The 22,840-nt window shown below is 41.9% G+C and overlaps 1 protein-coding gene and 1 long non-coding RNA gene across 2 annotated transcripts in view; both read right to left on the bottom strand.

Moving 5' to 3' along the window:
• LOC103525056 (E3 ubiquitin-protein ligase UBR4) overlaps window positions 1-22,840 on the bottom strand; it is a 44,647-nt gene that overhangs the window by 4,881 nt on the left and 16,926 nt on the right. The window contains 26 exon segments of the mRNA XM_026820258.1: window positions 728-919; window positions 1,502-1,594; window positions 2,795-2,878; window positions 3,217-4,578; window positions 5,134-5,356; window positions 6,204-6,442; window positions 6,922-7,154; window positions 7,689-8,499; window positions 8,672-8,828; window positions 9,351-9,457; window positions 9,760-9,963; window positions 10,200-10,236; window positions 10,720-11,760; window positions 11,942-13,166; window positions 13,313-13,534; window positions 13,669-14,908; window positions 14,910-14,945; window positions 15,160-15,650; window positions 15,697-16,008; window positions 16,053-16,899; window positions 17,106-17,534; window positions 17,537-18,853; window positions 18,886-19,048; window positions 19,311-19,471; window positions 20,199-20,412; window positions 20,575-20,760. Of these exon segments, the coding sequence (XP_026676059.1) occupies window positions 728-919; window positions 1,502-1,594; window positions 2,795-2,878; window positions 3,217-4,578; window positions 5,134-5,356; window positions 6,204-6,442; window positions 6,922-7,154; window positions 7,689-8,499; window positions 8,672-8,828; window positions 9,351-9,457; window positions 9,760-9,963; window positions 10,200-10,236; window positions 10,720-11,760; window positions 11,942-13,166; window positions 13,313-13,534; window positions 13,669-14,908; window positions 14,910-14,945; window positions 15,160-15,650; window positions 15,697-16,008; window positions 16,053-16,899; window positions 17,106-17,534; window positions 17,537-18,853; window positions 18,886-19,048; window positions 19,311-19,471; window positions 20,199-20,412; window positions 20,575-20,760 (11,626 nt within the window).
• LOC113465609 lies at window positions 10,186-10,736 on the bottom strand. The gene is made up of 2 exons (XR_003390263.1): window positions 10,631-10,736; window positions 10,186-10,236 (listed from the first exon to the last, which is right to left on the bottom strand). It is a non-coding gene; the product is annotated as an uncharacterized LOC113465609 (long non-coding RNA).

Below are 22,840 nucleotides of genomic sequence, written 5' to 3'. Positions count from 1 at the left end.
GGACTGAGGTCCACCACCGCCAGCATCTTCGTGGAAACTTTTCTCGTTAGCAAATCGCAGCAGGAGCAATTTCAAATCGTGGATCGTTGGTCCATACAGTATATCTCTGCAGGGAAAAATCAAAGCAAATGACGGATTAATAACTACAGATAAAAGTACTTTAACCTTGGTCCATACTGTAGTATACGAGTATCTCTGTAAAAGGAAATTAAATGTGAGAGATTAAAGAGCGAAATAGCGCCCCACCAAGTCAAAATTTGACCGCGCTACTAAGAGATATACGCCACAGACCAAGTAGCCGTTTCAGGTAGTTGTAGAGGAAATCACTACAAATGATAGTTAATAATATAAACAAGTCCTTCATCTTGGTTCCATTCGCAAATACTGTTGAGGACAAAATTCCATGACTCGGCTGGGATCGAACCCACATCCTCCCGATTACCGGGCGAGTGTCTTGACCATCGAGGCAGTTTTTTTTTTTTTTTTTTTTTTTTTTTTTTTTCTCCATTCTGGCTAAGGGACTTTAAACAGGGAGTATACCAGCCTGAATTTCCCTTGCTAAAGAAATAGCAAAGGTTGAGTGCGAAGGGCATCCACTCCTAAAATTTGTAGCCAAAACCAAATGTCTGCCCAAAGCATCACCCTAGTTAGGGCTGATTGAGAGGCTGACGAAAAACTCCGACCCCGTCTGCACACGGGAAAAGGCAAAGAAGAAGATTACACTTACATCTATTCCTCCGCACTCTGCCATCACGTTGGCCATCCGATAGACCTGCTCGTTATTCACTTCCTCTTCTTTCTTCGGGTCCAGATTCTCTATGAACTCTTCGGTAGCATCTCCCAGTAAACCTCGCATTCTGTACACGATCCTCATCACATCACCGTCACCACCATCTCCAGCCCATACTTTACGGTACACCTGATCGAGAAAGAAAAGAAACACAAGTATCATTTTATGAAGTCTAACTATAAAGTTCAAGGAAGAAGAACACAAGGAGGCGTCCCAAACTCGAAGAAAGGACAGAATAGGAGTTCCGAAACGAACATTATCTGTTTAGGATGAAGTTCGTCTAGCGTCGTAATCGAACCAACGACCTAGCACTAATAGGTATGTGTAAAGAAAAACAGGAAAAAACATACTTAAATTACGTTTGTAACGACTAAGTTAAGTTTTAACTTGACAGCAAATATGTAGATTGATTTTGTATCCAAGGTTGAATGGCGTGGGGGTAAGAACGGAAATGGGCTCAAGTTTCCCTCACTCTCCCTATTTTCTCAAATTATTTTACTATTTTACCTCCGGATAAGAATGTAATCTGCAAGCAATTATTATGAACGCAGAACATTTATTAATATGTCCTGGCCTTTCAAACAACGACAACTTGGTAGCAAAGTATTGGGATGCACGAGGGAAAATGACCTAATAGTCAACTCCGAGCATTTGAAAACAACAACAACTATTTTCTCAAATTGCCATTGAAGTACTGAGAACTCGTCTTACCTGTGTCACAGGCAAATCCAGACTGATGATCTTATTGTTGACTAGAAGTTCCATGCCATTGTCATCATCCAGGAGGGCTACGAGTTCACAATCCTTGTGTCGAGCCAGAGAGCTCGCAAACAGAGACTCAGGTACTTGGGGTCCCCACAGCGGCAGAATTCCATTACATTTGGTGTTGGCATTCTGAAGGGCGGCAGACTCCCACTCTTCCCGAGTTCTGGCCAATCTGTCGGGGAAGAAAACAAGTTCAATAATTTTTGTAATGATTCTTTATTTGTTTGTAATAATAATTTTACAAACACATATTAAATAATACAGTTTGAAAAACAAATGACTATTACAACAATACAATTGGCGATGATCTTCACATAAAAACCAGACAACTGTTATTCAGAGCTAGATGAATAGTCAATCCCATAAGGCTGCCAGGCCTAAAAACATTGGTATAGCCTTCTTCTTCCTAACCTTTTCCTACTGGGTCGGCGGTTCTTATCGGTCCCTTCCAGGCAGCCCTATTGTGTAAAAAAAAAAAAAAAAAAAAAAAAAAAAAAAAAAAACAAAAAAATAAAAAAGAAACGCTATCTCCTCCCTAAAAAAAAAAAAAAAAAAAAAAAAAAAAAAAAAAAAACAATAGATTATAAAGGAACGTAGTTCTGCTCCTTTTTTTCAATTTTATTTCGAGTCGGAAAATGAAAATCATTAGTGTAGGGCAGCCATCATATAAAAAAGCAAGTAATTATTATCACTTTCACATTTGTAACTTTTTTTATTCTTAACTTTCGTGGAACATGCTACCGAAAGCAAACTTTGGGGTACACCCACTTACCTCACAGCGGCCATATGACAGTCCGTGTGTACCACATTGAAGTGAGTCACGGTCGAATAGCCTACAGTCTTGCGAGTTTTTGATTCGTATTCCTCCACATTACATCGCTTGGTGAACGTATAGATGCCGAGAACCTTGTTGGGCTGATACTTGTAGCCTTCGCGACAAATGACGCACACCAGGCCCGTTTCTTCGCCTAGGTCTTCTAGTTGTTGCATGAGAGACGACGCTTGAGCGGTAACCTGGACAGAAAGAGAACAAGGTTAAGTTTAACGTTTATCATTTGATAGAAACCAGATTTAACACTTATTTCAGTCAAGTGAAGACCCATTTTTCTTCTTATTTAGTATAGTTTATCATTTGATAGAAACCAGATTTAACACTTATTTCAGTCAAGTGAAGACCCATTTTTCTTCTTATTTAGTATAGTTTATCATTTGATAGAAACCAGATTTAACATCACAATCCTGGCAGATCTTGTTTTTGATATCTCTCATCAGAGGCCCCAAACCAGGCTCCGTGCTCTTGTATGGGTTGCCCAACATTCGGCCCTGTAAAGAAATTAACGTTTAAGATTGGCTCTTCATAGATTCGTATAAGCTTAACCAATCCTTAGAGGCAGTTGCCCCTACACCTAGGTCTCAGAGTGGGCTCTTTGTGTGTGGAATTAAGCTAAGATCGACGCTTAAATGGGTTTGAGAACATTCGCTCTTTGTGACGGGAAAAAAATTATAAAAGTCATGAATGACTACACAATATTATTGTTACTTTTTTTTTTTAGTAATGGACGTAATAAAACGAAATTCAAAAGAACTTATCCCTTATATTGAGCTCATATATTTCAAGGAAAGAACACATTAGAGATAGAAGAATAATCATGATGGCTTACCTGTAGAAAATCTTCTTGTTGTGAATCTTTCTCGAGAGTCATGAGGAATTCTCCCACCTCGCTATCTTCAGGATGAATGATGGAGCAAAGCCTCTCGAACACAAACACAGGCGTCCTGATATCATTGGTAGAACAATTCCTTACTGTCTCGATACATATAGACATGAAGGATTTGGTCTCCTCTTCAGTCCCTGATGTCATCTCCTCCAGAAGTTCCAATAGTTTCTCCTGAGCCTTATCAACATGGTTTGTCCTCTGTACTACAAGTCGTCTGAGAGATAGATACCCATTCAGTACTGCAGCTACAAGACGACCTTTGAATTTGTTCTTCACGCTTTCCTCCTCTAGGAAACAAGCTACAATCTCTGTGAGACGATGTAGAACCAAACCTTGCGTGAGGTCAAAGTACAAAGTGGTCTCTTCTAATCCGTGTAAGATTTCGACTTCATATGTGAACAGGTCGGCTAGTTTGGTAAGAACGCCTTTGACAGCCATGTAGATTCTCCAGTGAGACACCACAAAGTATTCCATGAGAACCAGATACTCGATAGCAGAATCCCCTAGCTCAGTCAACTCATCCAGGAATCCTATCAACATATCCAGGATGTCTTTTTTCTTGTCTGTCGCCATACAGAAGATCTTGACCAGACTGCAAGCAGTTTCTCGTAGCTGAGGGGAATGAGGATTGAACAGGAGTTGTTTGAGCCAGTTCGGGTCTGGGAATTTGAACGCTAGTTGAGAACAGAAAGGATTTTTCCGTTCTATGATTCGTTTTCTCCACAAGCGCCAATATTTCTCCTGTATGTACAGGACATGCACTTCAGACGGGGTAGAGGGCAGAGGGAGCATCACTTTGTAAGGACATCGCTTCACCCAGGACTGATAGTGATAGTCAGGATCATTCTGTAACCATCGTACGAAATCTATTTCACATGCAGTTCCTACTTGTAGCATTCCCTTGGGAGAACCTTTGCTACCCAATACCTCATGTGTTGATCTGTTGGGATAGTTGACATCAGGGTACACGAGGTTGTGTATGATATCAAGTACATTCTGTAGATAATGCTCAATGCTAATGAGTGACTCTGGTTCCTCATTGAGTAACACGAAGAACAACATAAGTACACAACGGACTTTGATCTCGGAACATTCTTCATTCCAGTCTTTCAGAGCTGACAGCACAGCCAGTTCATTACGTAGCGGCGTATTTAGCTTGAGTTTTATAGTGAGAAGTACTTGCTGGGTGATATTGTCACATAGCTCACTGGTAGCCACCGGATCATCACATACTAGATAGCATATAATCTGCTTCACATCAAACTGATTCTCAGAGGTTCCATGCTTCAGACTATGATCATCAGTCAGTCACTCAGTCAGTCAGAAGTAATTTGAATTTAAACGGGGTAATAGACTCTCTTCCATTTTTGGTGTATGCTACTGAACAGCTGATTCAAGATCACAGTAAGGAGAAAAAAAACATTGCCTATTTTCTTGGTGAACCTAATGCTTTATTTTATTAATATTATTATTTTAATTTTTTCAAGATTTTTTACCAACCCGAGAGAAACGAGGATTTCCCTATACTTAATACCCAGGCCATCTTCGGATTGAACTCAATCCTGAGACAATCCACGGTGGTAAAACTCGACCTTAAGGGAAGACTCTATAGAAAAAGAAAGCAGATCTTTACCTTGGAACTATCCAGTGGTTCAAGATTCTTGGTGAACCTAATGCTTTATTTTATTAATATTATTATTTTAATTTTTTTAAGATTTTTTACCAACCCGAGAGAAACGAGGATTTCCCTATACTTAATACCCAGGCCATCTTCGGATTGAACTCAATTCTGAGACAATCCACGGTGGTAAAACTCGACCTTAAGGGAAGACTCTATAGAAAAAGAAAGCAGATCTTTACCTTGGAACTATCCAGTGCATTGTGAGCGTTGGTATGTTTCAAGATCTGATAGGTAAGTCGGACTAGAATTTCAGTCAGCAAATCGGGATAGCTCTCGAAAATATCGTTGGTGTGATTCTTGACGTAGGATTTCAAGAAGAACGGAGTGAAATCGGGCAGAGGCTGCATGGAACGCGGTTTAAGAACGTTCTTGACCGGGGTGTCTTTCTCTTCGCTTTCTTTCCTGAGGGAGGGCAGAAACAAAGGATTACATTAACCAGGGTTGAGTGGTAGTGACAGGATATACCTATCCTTGCCCTGGTGCATTCGACGGCATAACTACATTATACCATAATAAATACAGTGAGCTAAGATCTGAAGTAGAACGTTCTTGACCGGGGTGTCCTTCTCTTCGCTTTCTTTCCTGAGGGAGGGCAGAAACAAAGGATTACATTAACCAGGGTTGAGTGGTAGATATTGCCTCTGGCAACAATTTTGCCCTTTGCTTGAAATTATTGCATTTTGTACATGATGATAATCATAACCATCTTATTATTATTCGTCTTATTATTATTAACTAGACAGACGAACAAAGTCGGTCCTTATTTCCCTCTTATACTCGATCTTACCACAGAGTTTTCAGTTGATTGTCGAGCTTAAGAAATACTAGCCTATGTAAATCAAATGGGTGACGTCAAAACTCTTCACAATGTGTAAACTCTCAGAAGATCGACCATTATAGAAATTATGTAACCTAGGTAGGTAGCTTGGACGGTAGCGCGCCTGCCTTGTAAGCGCTACATTGCGGGTTGGATTCTCGCCCGGGGCGGACTTTATCCTAAACAGATGAGGTTCGTTCTAGGAACGGTTGGCTTTCTCTTATTCTGTCATCCTCTCTTTGATTTCGGGACGATAAGGCTTTCGCTATTGCAGTTCCCTCCATCAAACCTCTTTGAAGAGAGAGAGAGAGAGAGAAAAAAATCACCTGATTACATTACTTTCCTTGACACGATTACAGTACCTTCCTGCCTATAGAATAAGGAAAGTAAAAAGGTACTTCGTACTTCTTTATGGTACAAGATTTAACTTACTCTCTCCAGTATCGCAGTAGATCAGACAGCTGATGTTTGCTGAGACTCAGGAAGCCCTGTCTGTACAGCTTGGTAGCCGTCATCATGGCTGTGTCATTGCCACTCTTGTTCTTAGACCGCATCATAAGGACCGACAGGAATCGAAGCAGGACTAGCAGGGATTCGCGCTCGTTCTTCATGGAGGGCGTGACTATGTCGGAGAGCATGTCGAGATCTTGACTGGCCACCATGTCGGAGACCTGGAAAAGATATTATATAGAAGAAAAAAAATTAAAAACTCCCTTCTTTTCTGACGAAAAAAAGATTGATCTCCTAGAATTTGACCACATTTTCCCGGTTTATAAAAAGTCTTAGCCAAGGGTCCAAAAACCAGACCCTAAAACTTAGCATCTTTCTTTCTTCCTTTCTTTGGTGGTGGCGAGGTTCCACACATCGCCCAGAGAAAAACTGGAACGATTTTGGTAATGTATGTTGAGAAAAAATGGCTAGGGCACTCTAAACAGGGGATACCAGCCTGAAATTTCCCTTGCTAAAGAAATAGCAAGGGTGCGAAGGGCAACCACTCGTAAAAAAATTGTAGCCAAAACCAAATGTCAGCCCAAAGCAATTACTTTAGGGCTGACTGAAAGGCTGACGAAAAACACGATTGAAGAAGTCGTGACGAAAAAAACGACAGGAAAAGGTGAAGAAGACCAAAATGTTACGAAAGAAAACATACCTCTGTGATACATCGCGTAATAAACTCCTCCAGAACAGCCTTATCCTGGGCATCCTCACAGTCCAAATCCGAAGCCAGCATAAGAACCACCTGGAGGAATGGTATGACTTGCACTCCCGAGTAGTCCTTCAGTTTGGGTATCAGGTCCAGAAACTTGTTCAGGATAGCGATACGCCAAGTGTGAAGTTTCTTTACGATGGTTTCGTTTTCAGGTTCGTTGTCAATGTCGACGTCTGTGGAAAAACAACAACAATAAGATTTTGTTTAGACCGCGGGAGTAAAGGGACTTTTCAGTCTCATTCTGGCAGTATAAACAGGGTATATTCTATTCTAATAATTAAGGTATAAAAGGAATACGTTATTAAATAAACGACCGGTATAAGTATATAATTATGATCTTAAAACTGCCCGGATGATACAGGAAAGTCATTTTACACACAAAAGACGAAAATCTTATACCTTTGGATCATTTTTGGAATCTGAATCCCTTTTTTATTATTATTATTATTACTATGTATTGATTTTGGCCTGAAGAAAGAAAGGCCGACCATTCTTGCAGAATGAAGTTGTATTGGCAAAGGAGGAAGAATGAGAGGAGTTAAGAATATCGTGGTCCCTAGATGATCGAAACGAAAAAAAAAAGAAGAAATGTATTGATTTTGGTAATCACGATTGACTTTCGGCCAATTTAGGGCCCAAGAGAACACCTTAGGGTAAAGAGTAGGAGAACCCTGTCACATAAAGCCGAAAAAAGATTGTAACTTTACCTGTAGTGACCAAGGCAGCGGCAGAAGTTGAAGCTCCTTCCCCACGTCCTTCGCCTTTTGGTGCCTGAGAGTTCTGATCCTGAGGAGTGTCCCCATACGCTGAACTACGTCCTGATACGTTCTGCTCTCCTGTGATGCTGTCTGCACCACTGCCACCACTCGCATGACATAGGAACGGATCTTTCTCATCATAGTTGATAGCGCGACACTTGTGACACTGGAAAGCATTCTCTCCACAGTTGCTGCATACACCTGGGTTAGCAGGGACAGTAGCAGAGCACCGTGGACACTGTAGATTCTCAGAGTTGGCTTGCATGTTCTCATAGAACTCGTGGTATTCTATCATCAGGTTACACGCTACTATTGGCAGCGGGAATTCTATCTTCACTTCTGTTTGTCCACTTTCCAGAGTGACTCTCTTGGCTTTGTTCCATGTCGTTGTACGATTCTTCAGTTCAATCACAGCCTGTACACTTTTGTTATTGTAGTAAATATTGATTGTTTTCACCATCTTGGTGCGCTTGAGATCCGCGATTCTCAAACTAATCTTACTAATCGTATGAGAGCCAACCAGTTTGACTATTTGAGTGTTGGTTGTGAACTTTGAGTCTATTTTCACGGCCGATAGTTTGATATTGGTGAAAGATATCTCAGGATTATTGCACACAGGACATGGGTTAGTTTCCAGATAAAATCCTTCTAGCTCCATGAATCTGGAGAGTTGACTATAAATGTAATTGTTCGGATGATTAGCAAGCAGTTGGTTTTGTTTTCTCAAGCTTTCCACTGCGTTGGTAACAAACTCGAGACTCTGAAATCAAACGAAACCAAAACTTATTATTAGTATACGACGATAACAACTAACATAATAGTCTAAGAAAAACAAACGCCGAACTATTGAAATGACGGTGATGCTCAAACACGACATAATCAAGGAAGGTTTCCTAGACCTAGGTTCTGGAGATATAGCGAGTTTGGCTTACCCTGGCAGGATCATTATCCTCATTCCGGATGTATTGCATGGTGAAGTAGGACAGGATATCGGTGAACTGAGCTGCTTTACGTCCATAAGCGTGTAGACTAGGCCAGAGTGACCAGAGAAGATCCAACATATTCTCCTGGTCTATTGTATCACAGTTTCTGGGGGGAGAGAACAAACATAAGATATAAGTTTCGGAAAATAATATCTTTAAGGGCCATTTGATCGGTTTTAAATCGGTTTGGAACGATTGTAAATTGATTGAAATGGGCCATTAAATTCGAAATTCCGAAACAAATAGGTCCTCTACCTGCCTCGGTGGTGTAGTGGTCAAGACACACGCCTGGTAAATAGAAGGGTGTGGGTTCAATCCCAGCTGAGGTATGGAATTTTATTTATTTGAAAATTCGATCACGTAATAATGGAGCTCTAAGAGACCGCTCCTACTTGTTCAGATAAAAATCGTGTCGTGTGTAGTGGGAACACTAATTTAAATTACATTGCCTACAGGACATTCGGGAAAAATCGGATGAAACTCACGACCAGTGGGAACGGGCTCTAAAGATTAGGTGGTTAACCTCCAACGGCGGTAAACAACTCACCTAGTGGTTATCTTCCACTCAAGAGTCCATTATTACTAGTGGTTACCTTCCACTAAAGAGTCTATTATTGTGTTTACTTACTGGTAGAGCGCTATAGCGAGAGAATGACACTGCCATCGAATAGACACGTTGTTTGACTCCAGAAGGAAAGTTTTGATAAACGCCCACAATACTTCAATACCTATCACCTGAAATACGAAAGAAAATAATTAATCCACCATAGCTAATTGAACAAGCCCCAAAGATCTAATTACATTGCTGGGACAAAGGTTTTAAATAATAATTATTCCATCATAACCTCAAGGGCCATAAAAGATCTTAGTTGGATTGCTGAGACAAAATGATTATATTTTTTTTACACTGGTATTGCAGCCACTGGTTGCTCTTATTGGAAAGAAGCTCGAATTTTCTCAAGGTTGAGTGCACAACTGCGCACCAAGTTCTAAGCAAAGAGCCGAAACGAGTATAGTCGCTAGAAAAAAAAAAATACCTTGTGGATTTGTTTGACAAGTTCCACAGAGAGATTGACATCGGATTCCGCTCCCTCCTTACTGGGAGGGGCAGGAGGGGTAGATGTAGAAGGAGAAGGGGAGGGGGTGGGAGCAGACACCACGGTAATTTGAACAGTGCCCTCTTTCTCCTTGATATTGCTGGCGCTCGCTTTCTCCTTGTTCAAAGCGTCCTTGTCTTTTTCCTGGAAGAAACATAGAAATGTGAGCTCACGTGACGTGATAGTGTGGCTGTCCTGAACGAGATGAACTATAATACTATGGGAAAACTTTGAACTACATCTTTCTGACTCCCCCTGAGCTCAAGTGACGTGATGGTAGTATGTCTCTACCTTTAGAATCAAAGCTCATCAAAATCGCTATAAAATCATGCAACATCAAAATGGACCTCGCATTCTGTATACGATCCTCATCACATCACCGTCACCACCATCTCCAGCCCATACTTTACGGTACACCTGATCGAGAGAGAAAAAAAAAACATAAGTATCACTTTATGAAGTCTAACTATAAAGTTCAAGGAAGAAGAACACAAGGAGGCGTCCCAAACTCGAAGGACAGAATAGGAGTTCCGAAACGAACATTATCTGTTTAGGATGAAGTTCGTCTAGCGTCGAAATCGAACCAACGACCTAGCACTAATAGGTATGTATAAAGAAAAACAGGAAAAAGCATACCTACTTAAATTACGTTTGTAACGACTAAGTTAAGTATTAACTTGACAGCAAATATGTAGATTGATTTTGTATCCAAGGTTGAATGGCGTGAGGGTAAGAACGGAAATGGGCTCAAGTTTCCCTCACTCTCCCTATTTTCTTAAATTACCATTGAAGTACTGAGAACTCGTCTTACCTGTGTGACAGGCAAATCCAGACTGATGATCTTATTGTTGACTAGAAGTTCCATGCCATTGTCATCATCCAGGAGGGCTACGAGTTCACAATCCTAGACTATGATCCATGAGTTCCTGTACTACATTGAGATCTCGCATGTATTTCCTAGCCAGTCTGATGTTGGTTAAAGCTCGGATTAGTGTGAGACAATGTTCAGACACGGCAAAGCAACACGCATAGCATTGTCCTGTTAGTTGAGGGACATTGTAGAAGATATCCAGAACCTCTGACGTGTTTCCTTTACCCACAGTGAGCTTATCATACTTGAGTAGTTCTTTACGTGAAGCCAACACTTGCTGTAAGGTTCTACTCAACTCTTCAAAAGCATTCTTGCAGTCTACCGAGTAGCGATGTGCTAATACTTGGATCACTTTGTTCACTGAGGTAACATTGATAATATGGGATTGTGTATTCCCAGCCGCTGCTGCAGCTGCTACTACTGATGCTGTCACTGAGTTGATCTGATTAATATCCTCAGGGGGAGTACTATACACTCTATCTTCCACTCTGGTTAGCAGAGATACCAGGGCTGGCTTCAGATTAGTGAGCTGTCTGTAGCACAGGTTGGCTTTGTCTAGTTGACTATTAATGGTAGTGATAGCTTTCGCTCTCTCCTCATCATTGGTTATGGCGTCTACAGTACAGCAAGGTCTTGCAGTTATCACATAGTCAAACTTGGCGTACTTACAGAATCCACATGCATGACATAGGAACGGATCTTTCTCATCATAGTTGATAGCGCGACACTTGTGACATTGGAAAGCATTCTCTCCACAGTTGCTGCATACACCTGGGTTAGCAGGGACAGTAGCAGAGCACCGTGGACACTGTAGATTCTCAGAGTTGGCTTGCATGTTCTCATAGAACTCGTGGTATTCTATCATCAGGTTACACGCTACTATTGGCAGCGGGAATTCTATCTTCACTTCTGTTTGTCCACTTTCCAGAGTGACTCTCTTGGCTTTGTTCCATGTCGTTGTACGATTCTTCAGTTCAATCACAGCCTGTACACTTTTGTTATTGTAGTAAATATTGATTGTTTTCACCATCTTGGTGCGTTTGAGATCCGCAATTCTCAAACTAATCTTACTAATCGTATGAGAGCCAACCAGTTTGACTATTTGAGTGTTGGTTGTGAACTTTGAGTCTATTTTCACGGTGCAGTGGACACTACTTTGACTACATCTTCTACATTATCACTCATGAGAAGTTGCTGCAGGACATCTACCATAGCATGGATTACTGATTCCACATGGGTGAGGCCCCTTACCACCACACTTGAGATGGCAGGATTCTTGGGTCTCGCCTTGAGGAAGAACCACATGGTATCGCGGTGGACACTACTTTGACTACATCTTCTACATTATCACTCATGAGAAGTTGCTGCAGGACATCTACCATAGCATGGATGACTGATTCCACATGGGTGAGGCCCCTTACCACCACACTTGAGATGGCAGGATTCTTGGGTCTCGCCTTGAGGAAGAACCACATGGTATCAAGGAGTTGTAGTACACAGCCTTTGGTTCCTACTTGATTCCAACGTCCTGGGGTCACGTGACTTCCGTACAGACTGAGGTGGTGCATGCGATGAATTGCTATACTTCGCACCATTAGGAGGATTCTGAAGAACTCTTCAGAGTCAATACCTATGCTTCCGTCTAGGTTGAAAGTGTTTAACTTCTCGTAAGCGTACTTGAGCATGATTTCATCAATAAAGTTATAATAAGAGACTCTGGAGGTATGCACACAAGCTAGGAGAGATTTGGCTCTGAGCACTAGACTAGCGGACACTGGCATGACCATGATCTCAGAGGCATGATCAGATATAACACTCTTCAACTGAGACACACTGCTACTCTCCTCTTCCGCAGAACTCATCTGACTCTTTAGTTTCAACGTGACATCAATAATGTGAAGGATATTTCCCATGACTTTCTCCACACGGTTCATTTTCAAGAGGAAAGAATTACTATCACTTGAAGCAGTGGGAACGATAGCGTTTGCATTGATTGAAGTCACATCCTCTGCCTCGTCAGGCCAGCCGAACTGATCTTTGGATTTTCCGTACACTGTGATCGAGTCTATGATTTGAATACCATGAATATCACCAGAGCAGCCAAACTTCAACGTCAAAGACTTGTCGGATTGTAAGCTCTCTTCCCGTGTGAGGGGAATATTGTACCAGCGGTTACGTTGGGAAGTTACTGTGATGGTTCTATTATACACTTCTATGAAGCGAGGACTCTTGGTAGGATCATGGGCGCCTAGTAATACACGCACGCCAGTAATCACCATAGAACTGTCGGAATTCTTGATCTCGATAGTAATGGGAGGTACAGCCTTGCTGATGACAACATAGAGACCTGTCGTGTTGAAGCGAGTCTTCACCTGGGCTGCGTTATACAGCTGCAGCAGATCCTTGCCACTAAATTCAACATCACCGAGGAGAGTACAATGCTCAAAGAAATCAATAGGGAATATGGGAGAAGAACCTGAGGGTTTGGATGACTTGGCTGTCTTCTTCCTCTTCAAAGGTTTAGGAATGGTGTGATTAGAGGTGGCCTTGAGTTCTGGTCCTAACCAGAAGTTGGTCTCTGCAGGATTGTCATTGTAGATTCGGGGAATATGGGAGAAGAACCTGAGGGTTTGGATGACTTGGCTGTCTTCTTCCTCTTTAAAGGTTTAGGAATGGTGTGATTAGAGGTGGCCTTGAGTTCTGGTCCTAACCAGAAGTTGGTCTCTGCAGGATTGTCATTGTAGATTCTCAGACTCCCATCTTCACAAAGCAAGATGAGGGTGGTACGATTATTATGATTGATAGCTACCATATCGAGGAATTTAGATTTGCTTCCGAATGGATGTAGTTTGATCTCTTGTACTTTGACGATGTGAGGTTTGATTGTTAGAGCTACAGGTGTGTTACATTGCATCATGGCAAATAGTTATGATTGATAGCTACCATATCGAGGAATTTAGATTTGCTTCCAAATGGATGTAGTTTGATCTCTTGTACTTTGACGATGTGAGGTTTGATTGTTAGAGCTACAGGTGTGTTACATTGCATCATGGCAAATATGAGGCCTGGATGGTTGGGAACTTCCATCCACTGGTACAGAGGCTGTCCATTGCCTTTGCTAATAGGAGTTCCAGCTAGTCTTGATGAGCCTATGATAAGCAAGGTCGGCTGTGACACAGCAGTCTCTACAGGTTGACCCTGGGGTATAGGAGCCAGATAGCTTTTGCCGTTTGAATAACTGAAGAAGAGAAGCCGAAGTGTGTGAGAGAAATAGATGGAGACACCACCACAGTTCATAGCACCCAAGTCATCTGCGATGTCATCTAGCAGGGTGTTCATAGTCTGGGTCACATAAAACTGTTGTTCAGCAGAGTTCTCAGAGGAGTAAGGCATCACCTCATGTAAGTTCTGAGTATAGATCACTCCTATGGATGACATGATAAGGATAGCACATGCTCCATTATCCTCACACACAAATGTTGCATCTCGGATTTTCCCAGTGGGGAGGACAAAGTACAAATAAGGATGAACGACGTCTTTGTCTAACTGATAGATCTTGATATTGAGAGCTGTCACAATAGCTAATGTACTCTGACGTCCTGGTATCCATAGAGCTTTGATGATGTAGTTGCTAGTTTCACAATGAGGATTGATAGTGATACTGTCAGTAGCTTGTGACATGCCTGATGTAAAGCTAAACACAATACATTCCTTGAGACCACACACAGCAAGTAACTCTTCATTACAAGGATTTGCTTCCACTGACAGAATAGTGATGGGTAGAGACACAGATGCTAGCTTAATCAAAGTCAGTTTCCTCTTTGAAGAATCAATTTGTTTTAGCAGACCACTAAGTTGTAGCAGAGTTATCTTTCCTTTCTCGTGAGACACAGCTACCAAGTGTTGTCTTTTACTTTGAGGTGATGACAGAATACACATGCATGTTCGTCTGATGGAATTGTTTGAGATAAGCTGACGTATTGTTTGGCCTTGGTCGCCGTTCAAGTTCATTCTAACATTTTCAAAAGCTCCTTCTTGAGATCCCATCACAGGGACCATGAGGTTATCTGTATTCTCTACAAACTTGTGTTGCATGTTCTGCAGTTGGAACAGTCCATGACTTACTCTATCAAATACACCTACTGGTGACGTTTTCGCAATCCCTGCCTTCAGTGCTGGTGTCATTTCCTTGAACACTTCCAAGATAGGTGGCAAAATCTCCCATGCCACCACTCTCTGAACCAGCGCTTCCCACCTGAAACACCATAGAAAGAGGTTTCATCATTGACACTGTCCTCAGAGTACCTCAATTGGGGTTGAAGAAACGAAACAATGGGAAAACCATGTCTGCAATGACTCTATAAGTCTATAGTGGGTTTCACTCGCAATACTAATTGTGATACATAATTCAATACCCGCGTTAGGTTAAATAATGTTTTTCATTTAAAATAAAATAAATAATCCCTTACCTGTTCAGCTGGCGAAGTACGTAGTGTGCTTCCATCAGTGGCAGCAGTAGAGCCTTCATCATCATCAGATCCCCCTGGTGATGCAGTAGTGTCTGAATAGTGACTGTAGTTGTGTAGGGAATTAGTCAAGTTAGAGACACCAGAGCGGTTCAAGCTTTGAGAAGACAGAGCTTGCAAACTCTCATTCATACTCTGCAACTCTGCCTGCACAACATTTCGCCTCTGCTGACTCTCATCCCGTGCTTGCTGCGCTTCCTGTAATTCCTGTTGTACTTCCTGTAAGCTCAGAGCAATGGCAAGTTCCACCATAGCCTCATCATCTGCATCAGGCGGGATGTCTATGAGTGGAGGGAAGTTACCAGCTCCTAGGAGAGCTTCTACATTCACTGACACATCATTACCAGCTGACATGTCAGGCCCTAGGAGACTGATGGGTTCCACAGCGTCAATATCATAGTGAGCCAACCCTGATTCAGATTCGGATACTTCTTCTTCTTATGTTGTCCAGAATAACAGAGTTCAGTTCTGCATCATTGCCTTGGGCGATGGACTTGAACCCTGGATCTGCAGTAAGTGAGTCCTTGATAGATTGCAGCCACTTGGTGGCCGCTTCAAACAATAACTGATGTCCTCGACCATCCACAAAGTCTGCAAGCTTGGACAGAAGACTTATTAGTTCTGGGAATTGAATAGTTTGAGGATCTTTGTTTGTCAAATGAGTGAGAGGTATCAAATGTTCAAGCAGACATAACGCCTCATTGTGAAGTTTATACTTGATCATATAGTGCACCATGTTTCTTAAGAACTTTACATTCTCAGTCGATTCCTCTCCTATGATTCTGGTCTCAACTGATAGATCTTGATATTGAGAGCTGTCACAATAGCTAGTGTACTCTGACGTCCTGGAATCCATAGAGCTTTGATGATGTAGTTGCTAGTTTCGCAATGAGGATTGATGGTGATGCTGTCAGTAGCTTGTGACATGCCTGATGTAAAGCTAAACACAATACATTCCTTGAGACCGCACACAGCGAGTAACTCTTCATTACAAGGATTTGCTTCCACTGACAGAATAGTGATGGGTAGAGACACAGATGCTAGCTTAATCAAAGTCAGTTTCCTCTTTGAAGAATCAATTTGTTTTAGCAGACCACTAAGTTGTAGCAGAGTTATCTTTCCTTTCTCGTGAGACACAGCTACCAAGTGTTGTCTTTTACTTTGAGGTGATGACAGAATACACATGCATGTTCGTCTGATGGAATTGTTTGAGATAAGCTGACGTATTGTTTGGCCTTGGTCGCCGTTCAAGTTCATTCTAACATTTTCAAAAGCTCCTTCTTGAGATCCCATCACAGGGACCATGAGGTTATCTGTATTCTCTACAAACTTGTGTTGCATGTTCTGCAGTTGGAACAGTCCATGACTTACTCTATCAAATACACCTACTGGTGACGTTTTCGCAATCCCTGCCTTCAGTGCTGGTGTCATTTCCTTGAACACTTCCAAGATAGGTGGCAAAATCTCCCATATTCTATCAAAGATATTGGGGGAAACAGGTCCCAGCTTTTCTCTTAGATTTTCGATTTTGATTTGATTGTAGCCATAATAATTATCATCGTACATGTAGTGGTAAGAGTTACTGAGGATAGGTTCGAATGAGGACCTTTGTCTCAGGGAGCTGGGCATAGAGGAGCTTTCCTGATGTGATAGAGAGGCAGAGGACATGGCAGCCGAGCTTTCCTGAAGATATTGGGCGAAACAGGTCCCAGCTTTTCTCTCAGATTTTCGATTTTGATTTGATTGTAGCCGTAATAATTATCATCGTACATGTAGTGGTAAGAGTTACTGAGGATAGGTTCAAATGAGGACCTTTGTCTCAGGGAGCTGGGCATAGAGGAGCTTTCCTGATGTGATAGAGAGGCAGAGGACATGGCAGCCGAGCTTTCCTGAGGATTTCTCTTCGTTAATGCTAAACACTGTCCATTCTCTTTAGCACCACAATCACAGAAGAAATTACCAAACTTGGAGTAAGTAATATCGTGGTTCTTATGGCAAACCTGAGCGCACACAGAACATACACCGACCCCGTCTATCATCTTACACGTGTGACAATGATACCAGTGCTGGTTCATGAATTCTTTCTGTGTTATCGTGTACGTACAGAGTTTATTACAAAGACTATCTTCATCTGACTCATCGCCAGCACTATCCTCGTCATCATCATGTGTGACGTCATCATTCCATTCAATATCCAGATCTAGAGGAGGAGGGAATGCCTCAGACTCCCCTACACACTCTGCTAGGGATTTGTTCAAACCTTTCGGGAACAAGGCTACAATGAACTCTGACATGTATATCAATAAGTAGCTTATGTTGTTAGACTATCTTCATCTGACTCATCGCCAGCACTATCCTCGTCATCATCATGTGTTACGTCATCATTCCATTCAATATCCAGATCTAGGGGAGGAGGGAATGCCTCAGACTCTCCCACACACTCTGCTAGGGATTTGTTCAAACCTTTCGGGAACAAGGCTACAATGAACTCTGACATGTATATCAATAAGTAGCTTATGTTGTCCAGAATAACAGAGTTCAGTTCTGCATCATTGCCTTGGGCGATGGACTTGAACCCTGGATCTGCAGTAAGTGAGTCCTTGATAGATTGCAGCCACTTGGTGGCCGCTTCAAACAATAACTGATGTCCTCGACCATCCACAAAGTCTGCAAGCTTGGACAGAAGACTTATTAGTTCTGGGAATTGAATAGTTTGAGGATCTTTGTTTGTCAAATGAGTGAGAGGTATCAAATGTTCAAGCAGACATAACGCCTCATTGTGAAGTTTATACTTGATCATATAGTGCACCATGTTTCTTAAGAACTTTACATTCTCAGTCGATTCCTCTCCTATGATTCTGGTCTGAATAGAAGTGTCTGATACAGTAGGAACCACAGCTGTTGTAGATTCAACATTCTCATTCTTCTTGTCATCCGCTTCATTAGAACTAGTGGTTGTAGTGTTACTAGATGATATCCCCAGTGTTATAATGGGAGTTGTCTGCGCACCTAGAGCGGACTGCTTGGCTGCTTCGTCCACATCTTTACTCTTTGATGGGAAGTTAGTCATGATTTGTTTGAGGAACGGGGCACAGTTCTCAGAGTCCAGTGTCAAGTGACATATGGAGAAGCAAAGCTCGTACATTGTTTGCTCATTGGGGATATCTTCAGCCAGACAGAATATCTGATTCAAGAAGAGAATGACGCGGTTTGTGTAGGCAGGTTTGTTTGCTAGGGTTGGGCTGTTGATTGAGAAAGCAATGGACAGGATGTGTTTGTCCTGCTCCGTGAGGAAGAACCGTTCTAAAGCCATCAGCTTGGAAGATTCACTGACTAGAACCATACTTCTGAACCAGTCCAGACTGTAGAGGAATATCTGTTCATCTATATGACCTGTTGTATCTCCCATACCATCAGGTTTAGTCTCGTACGCATGGTTCACAATCAATCTGTATAAATGTTTAGCATATATCAGATGAGAATGATACTGGTGTCCCTCCTTTGTTACATTGGTAGCTACTCTATCAATGTACAGTTTGCTCACTTGCTCTAGCTGTCCTGAGCATGCATCATAGCTCAGAGGTAGAAACAGACTGATGATATCTTCTTTGAGAAATTTTTTCAGACTTTCAGAAGGACATGCCCTGTAAAATAAAACAAAGAATGAGAGTGATACTGGTGTCCCTCCTTGGTTACATTGGTAGCTACTCGATCAATGTAGAGCTTGCTCACTTGCTCTAGCTGTCCTGAGCATGCATCATAGCTCAGAGGTAGAAACAGACTGATGATATCTTCTTTGAGAAATTTTTTCAGACTTTCAGAAGGACATGCCCTGTAAAATAAAACAAAGTATACATGAAATATGTACTGTGAAAGCAGTTATCATTATAATACTACTATATTATAGGATATGGGCTAGTTGGTGCTTGGATTTTGAAAGATTCACGCGTCCCATTCCAGAAGTAGAACAGAACAAGCTAAAATAAAAATTTACCGTTCTGTAGAGTACCTAGTAAGATTTCTCCCTTCAAAAGACTCATTTTGTTTACTTTTTAGATCCTATATAAGGAGAAGGAAAGCTGTCCGAAACTTACAAAGCAAACTCTCCAATGAACGTGATAAGCGTATAAAGTAAAGACTTGAGCGAAGGAATTATCTTGTAGCAGATGCCCAACTGAGGTACTTGTGACATGTGAAGTTGAATCTGAGCCATGATGTTGTCTTCGAACACTTGGCCAATGTGCTTGTAGGTCTTCTGTAAAATTGAAATAAAAGGAATCATGAATTAGTAATAGATAGAAACAGTAAGAAAACCATCTAGTTTATTGATAGCCTGTTATAAAACAGACTACGGTTTCTATAAATACCGAATCCCTCTAACCTCAGATAGAACTATTTTTATGGCCAAATTCACAAATCATAAAATCCACACCTTCCTTGGGATTTGAACCTCCGTCCTCCAGCTTATGAGGCGAGAGTCCTAAAGGTCTGTTGCCACTGGTCGCGAGTTTCATCCGATTTTTTTTTCCCCGAATGTCCTGTAGGCAATGAAATTCAAATGAGAGTGTTCCCACTACACACGACACGATTTTTTTTTTTTTTTCGAACGACACAAAATGTCCTTGTAGGCAATGTAATTCGAATGAGAGTGTTCCCACGACACGATTTTTTTCCGAACGGCAAGTGGGAACAGGGCTTGCCTGCTAAGCTACCAAGGCAGACATAAATACTTACCACTTCCCGTGGCTTGTAGCTGGCCAAAGTCCCAAATCATTAAATCCACACCTTCCTTGGGATTTGAACCTCCGTCCTCCAGCTTATGAGACGAGAGTCCTAAAGGTCTGTTGCCACTGGTCGTGAGTTTCATCCGATTTTTTTTTCCGAATGTCATGTAGGCAATGAAATTCAACGATTTTTTTTCCGAACGGCAAGTGGGAACAGGGCTTGCCTGCTAAGCTACCAAGGCAGACATAAATACTTACCACTTCCCGTGGCTTGTAGATTTCAACGGATGACCATTTTTCGATCACTTTCTTCACGGTGTCCGGCAATTTGGCGTAAAACTCGGCTGACACTTGGTTCAAATAGCGTGCCGTGTGACGATTGGTAGCTACGGGGATTATGTTACGTAGAGCCAGCAGATCGTTGTCTGTATACGAGGGCGCGGTGTCTTGAATGTCGTGCAATATCGTAGAGCTGAGGGAAAAACAAACAAATGAATAGGATAGAATAGAGTATACCTTGTTTATCTGCTGGGATAGAACTGAAAAGTACCTTTACTCTCACAGTCTAACTAAGGTATTGTATACCTGAATACGAAAATATATACCACTCGGGCACAGGAGTGGGAAATAGTACCTGCAGAGAAGGAACATTCGCTGGAACAGCTTAGTGACCACAGACAGGAACCCCTGGTCAGCCACCAGCTTCTCAATGAGACCAGAATTAGGGTCCTCATCTGGAGGCAAAGGTTTGGCGTAGTTCTCCACAGATGAAGAGTCAGAGGATTCATTATCCGAACTGAATTTGCCTGACGAGTCTGACCTGTGAAAGAGAAATGACAAAGTTGATATTAAAGAAAAATCCAAGTTATCTACATATAATACAAAAGCCCCTAAAATTATCACCCTAGTTAGGGCTGATTAAGAGGCTGACGAAAAACGCCGATCCCGTCTGTACACTGGAAAAGGCGATGAAGAAGAAGATTGAAAGGCTACTTACAGATTAGAGGAGCTCTTGTTGACTTTGTTCACTTCAATCATCTGCTCAACAAACAACATGGGGGCACCTCCCCGTGACAGTAGATATTGCCTCTGGCAACAATTTCGCCCTTTGCTTGAAATTATTGTATTTTGTACATGATAATAATCATAACCAATACTTAGAGTCTTATTATTATTAACTAGACAGACCAACAAAGTCGGTCCTTATTTCCCTCTTATACTCGATCTTACACACAGAGTTTTCAGTTGATTGTCGAGCTTAAGAAATACGGGCCTATGTAAATCAAATGGGTGACGTCAAAACTCATGACAATGTGTAAACTCTCAGTGGTAAGATCGACCATTATAGAAATTATGTAACCTAAGTAGCTTGGACGGTAGCGCGCCTGCCTTGTAAGCGCTACATTGCGGGTTGGATTCTCGTCCGGGGCGGACTTTATCCTAAACAGATGAGGTTCGTTCTAGGAACGGTTGGCTTTCTCTTATTCTGTCATCCTCTCTTTGATTTCGGGACGATAAGGCTTTCGCTATTACAGTTCCCTCCATCAAACCTCTTTGAAAAGAGAGAGAGAGAAAAAAATCACCTGATTACATTACTTTCCTTGACACGATTACAGTACTTTCCTGCCTATAGAATAAGGAAAGTAAAAAGGTACTTCGTACTTCTTTATGGTATAAGATTTAACTTACTCTCTCCAGTATCGCAGTAGATCAGACAGCTGATGTTTGCTGAGACTCAGGAAGCCCTGTCTGTACAGCTTGGTAGCCGTCATCATGGCTGTGTCATTGCCACTCTTGTTCTTAGACCGCATCATAAGGACCGACAGGAATCGAAGCAGGACTAGCAGGGATTCGCGCTCGTTCTTCATGGAGGGCGTGACTATGTCGGAGAGCATGTCGAGATCTTGACTGGCCACCATGTCGGAGACCTGGAAAAGATATTATATAGAAGAAAAAAAATTAAAAACTCCCTTCTTTTCTGACGAAAAAAAGATTGATCTCCTAGAATTTGACCACATTTTCCCGGTTTATAAAAAGTCTTAGCCAAGGGTCCAAAAACCAGACCCTAAAACTTAGCATCTTTCTTTCTTCCTTTCTTTGGTGGTGGCGAGGTTCCACACATCGCCCAGAGAAAAACTGGAACGATTTTGGTAATGTATGTTGAGAAAAAATGGCTAGGGCACTCTAAACAGGGGATACCAGCCTGAAATTTCCCTTGCTAAAGAAATAGCAAGGGTGCGAAGGGCAACCACTCGTAAAAAAATTGTAGCCAAAACCAAATTCCTTTGCTAATAGGAGTTCCAGCTAGTCTTGATGAGCCAATGATAAGCAAGGTCGGCTGTGACACAGCAGTCTCTACAGGTTGACCCTGGGGTATAGGAGTCAGGTAGCTCTTGCCGTTTGAATAACTGAAGAACAGAAGTCGAAGTGTGTGAGAGAAATAGATGGAGACACCACCACAGTTCATAGCACCCAAGTCATCTGCGATATCATCTAGCAGGGTGTTCATAGTCTGAGTCACATAGAACTGTTGTTCAGCAGAGTTCTCAGAGGAGTAAGGCATCACCTCATGTAAGTTCTGAGTATAGATCACTCCTATGGATGACATGATAAGGATAGCACATGCTCCATTATCCTCACACACAAATGTTGCATCTCGGATTTTCCCAGTGGGGAGGACAAAGTACAAATAAGGATGAACGACGTCTTTGTCTAACTGATAGATCTTGATATTGAGAGCTGTCACAATAGCTAATGTACTCTGACGTCCTGGTATCCATAGAGCTTTGATGATGTAGTTGCTAGTTTCACAATGAGGATTGATAGTGATACTGTCAGTAGCTTGTGACATGCCTGATGTAAAGCTAAACACAATACATTCCTTGAGACCACACACAGCA

Source organism: Diaphorina citri, unplaced genomic scaffold, assembly GCF_000475195.1.
Source record: "Diaphorina citri unplaced genomic scaffold, Diaci psyllid genome assembly version 1.1 scaffold134, whole genome shotgun sequence".
NCBI lineage: Eukaryota > Metazoa > Arthropoda > Insecta > Hemiptera > Psyllidae > Diaphorina > Diaphorina citri.
The sequence above is the reverse complement of the archived record's forward strand: the minus strand, read 5'-3'. Positions and strand labels throughout refer to the sequence as shown.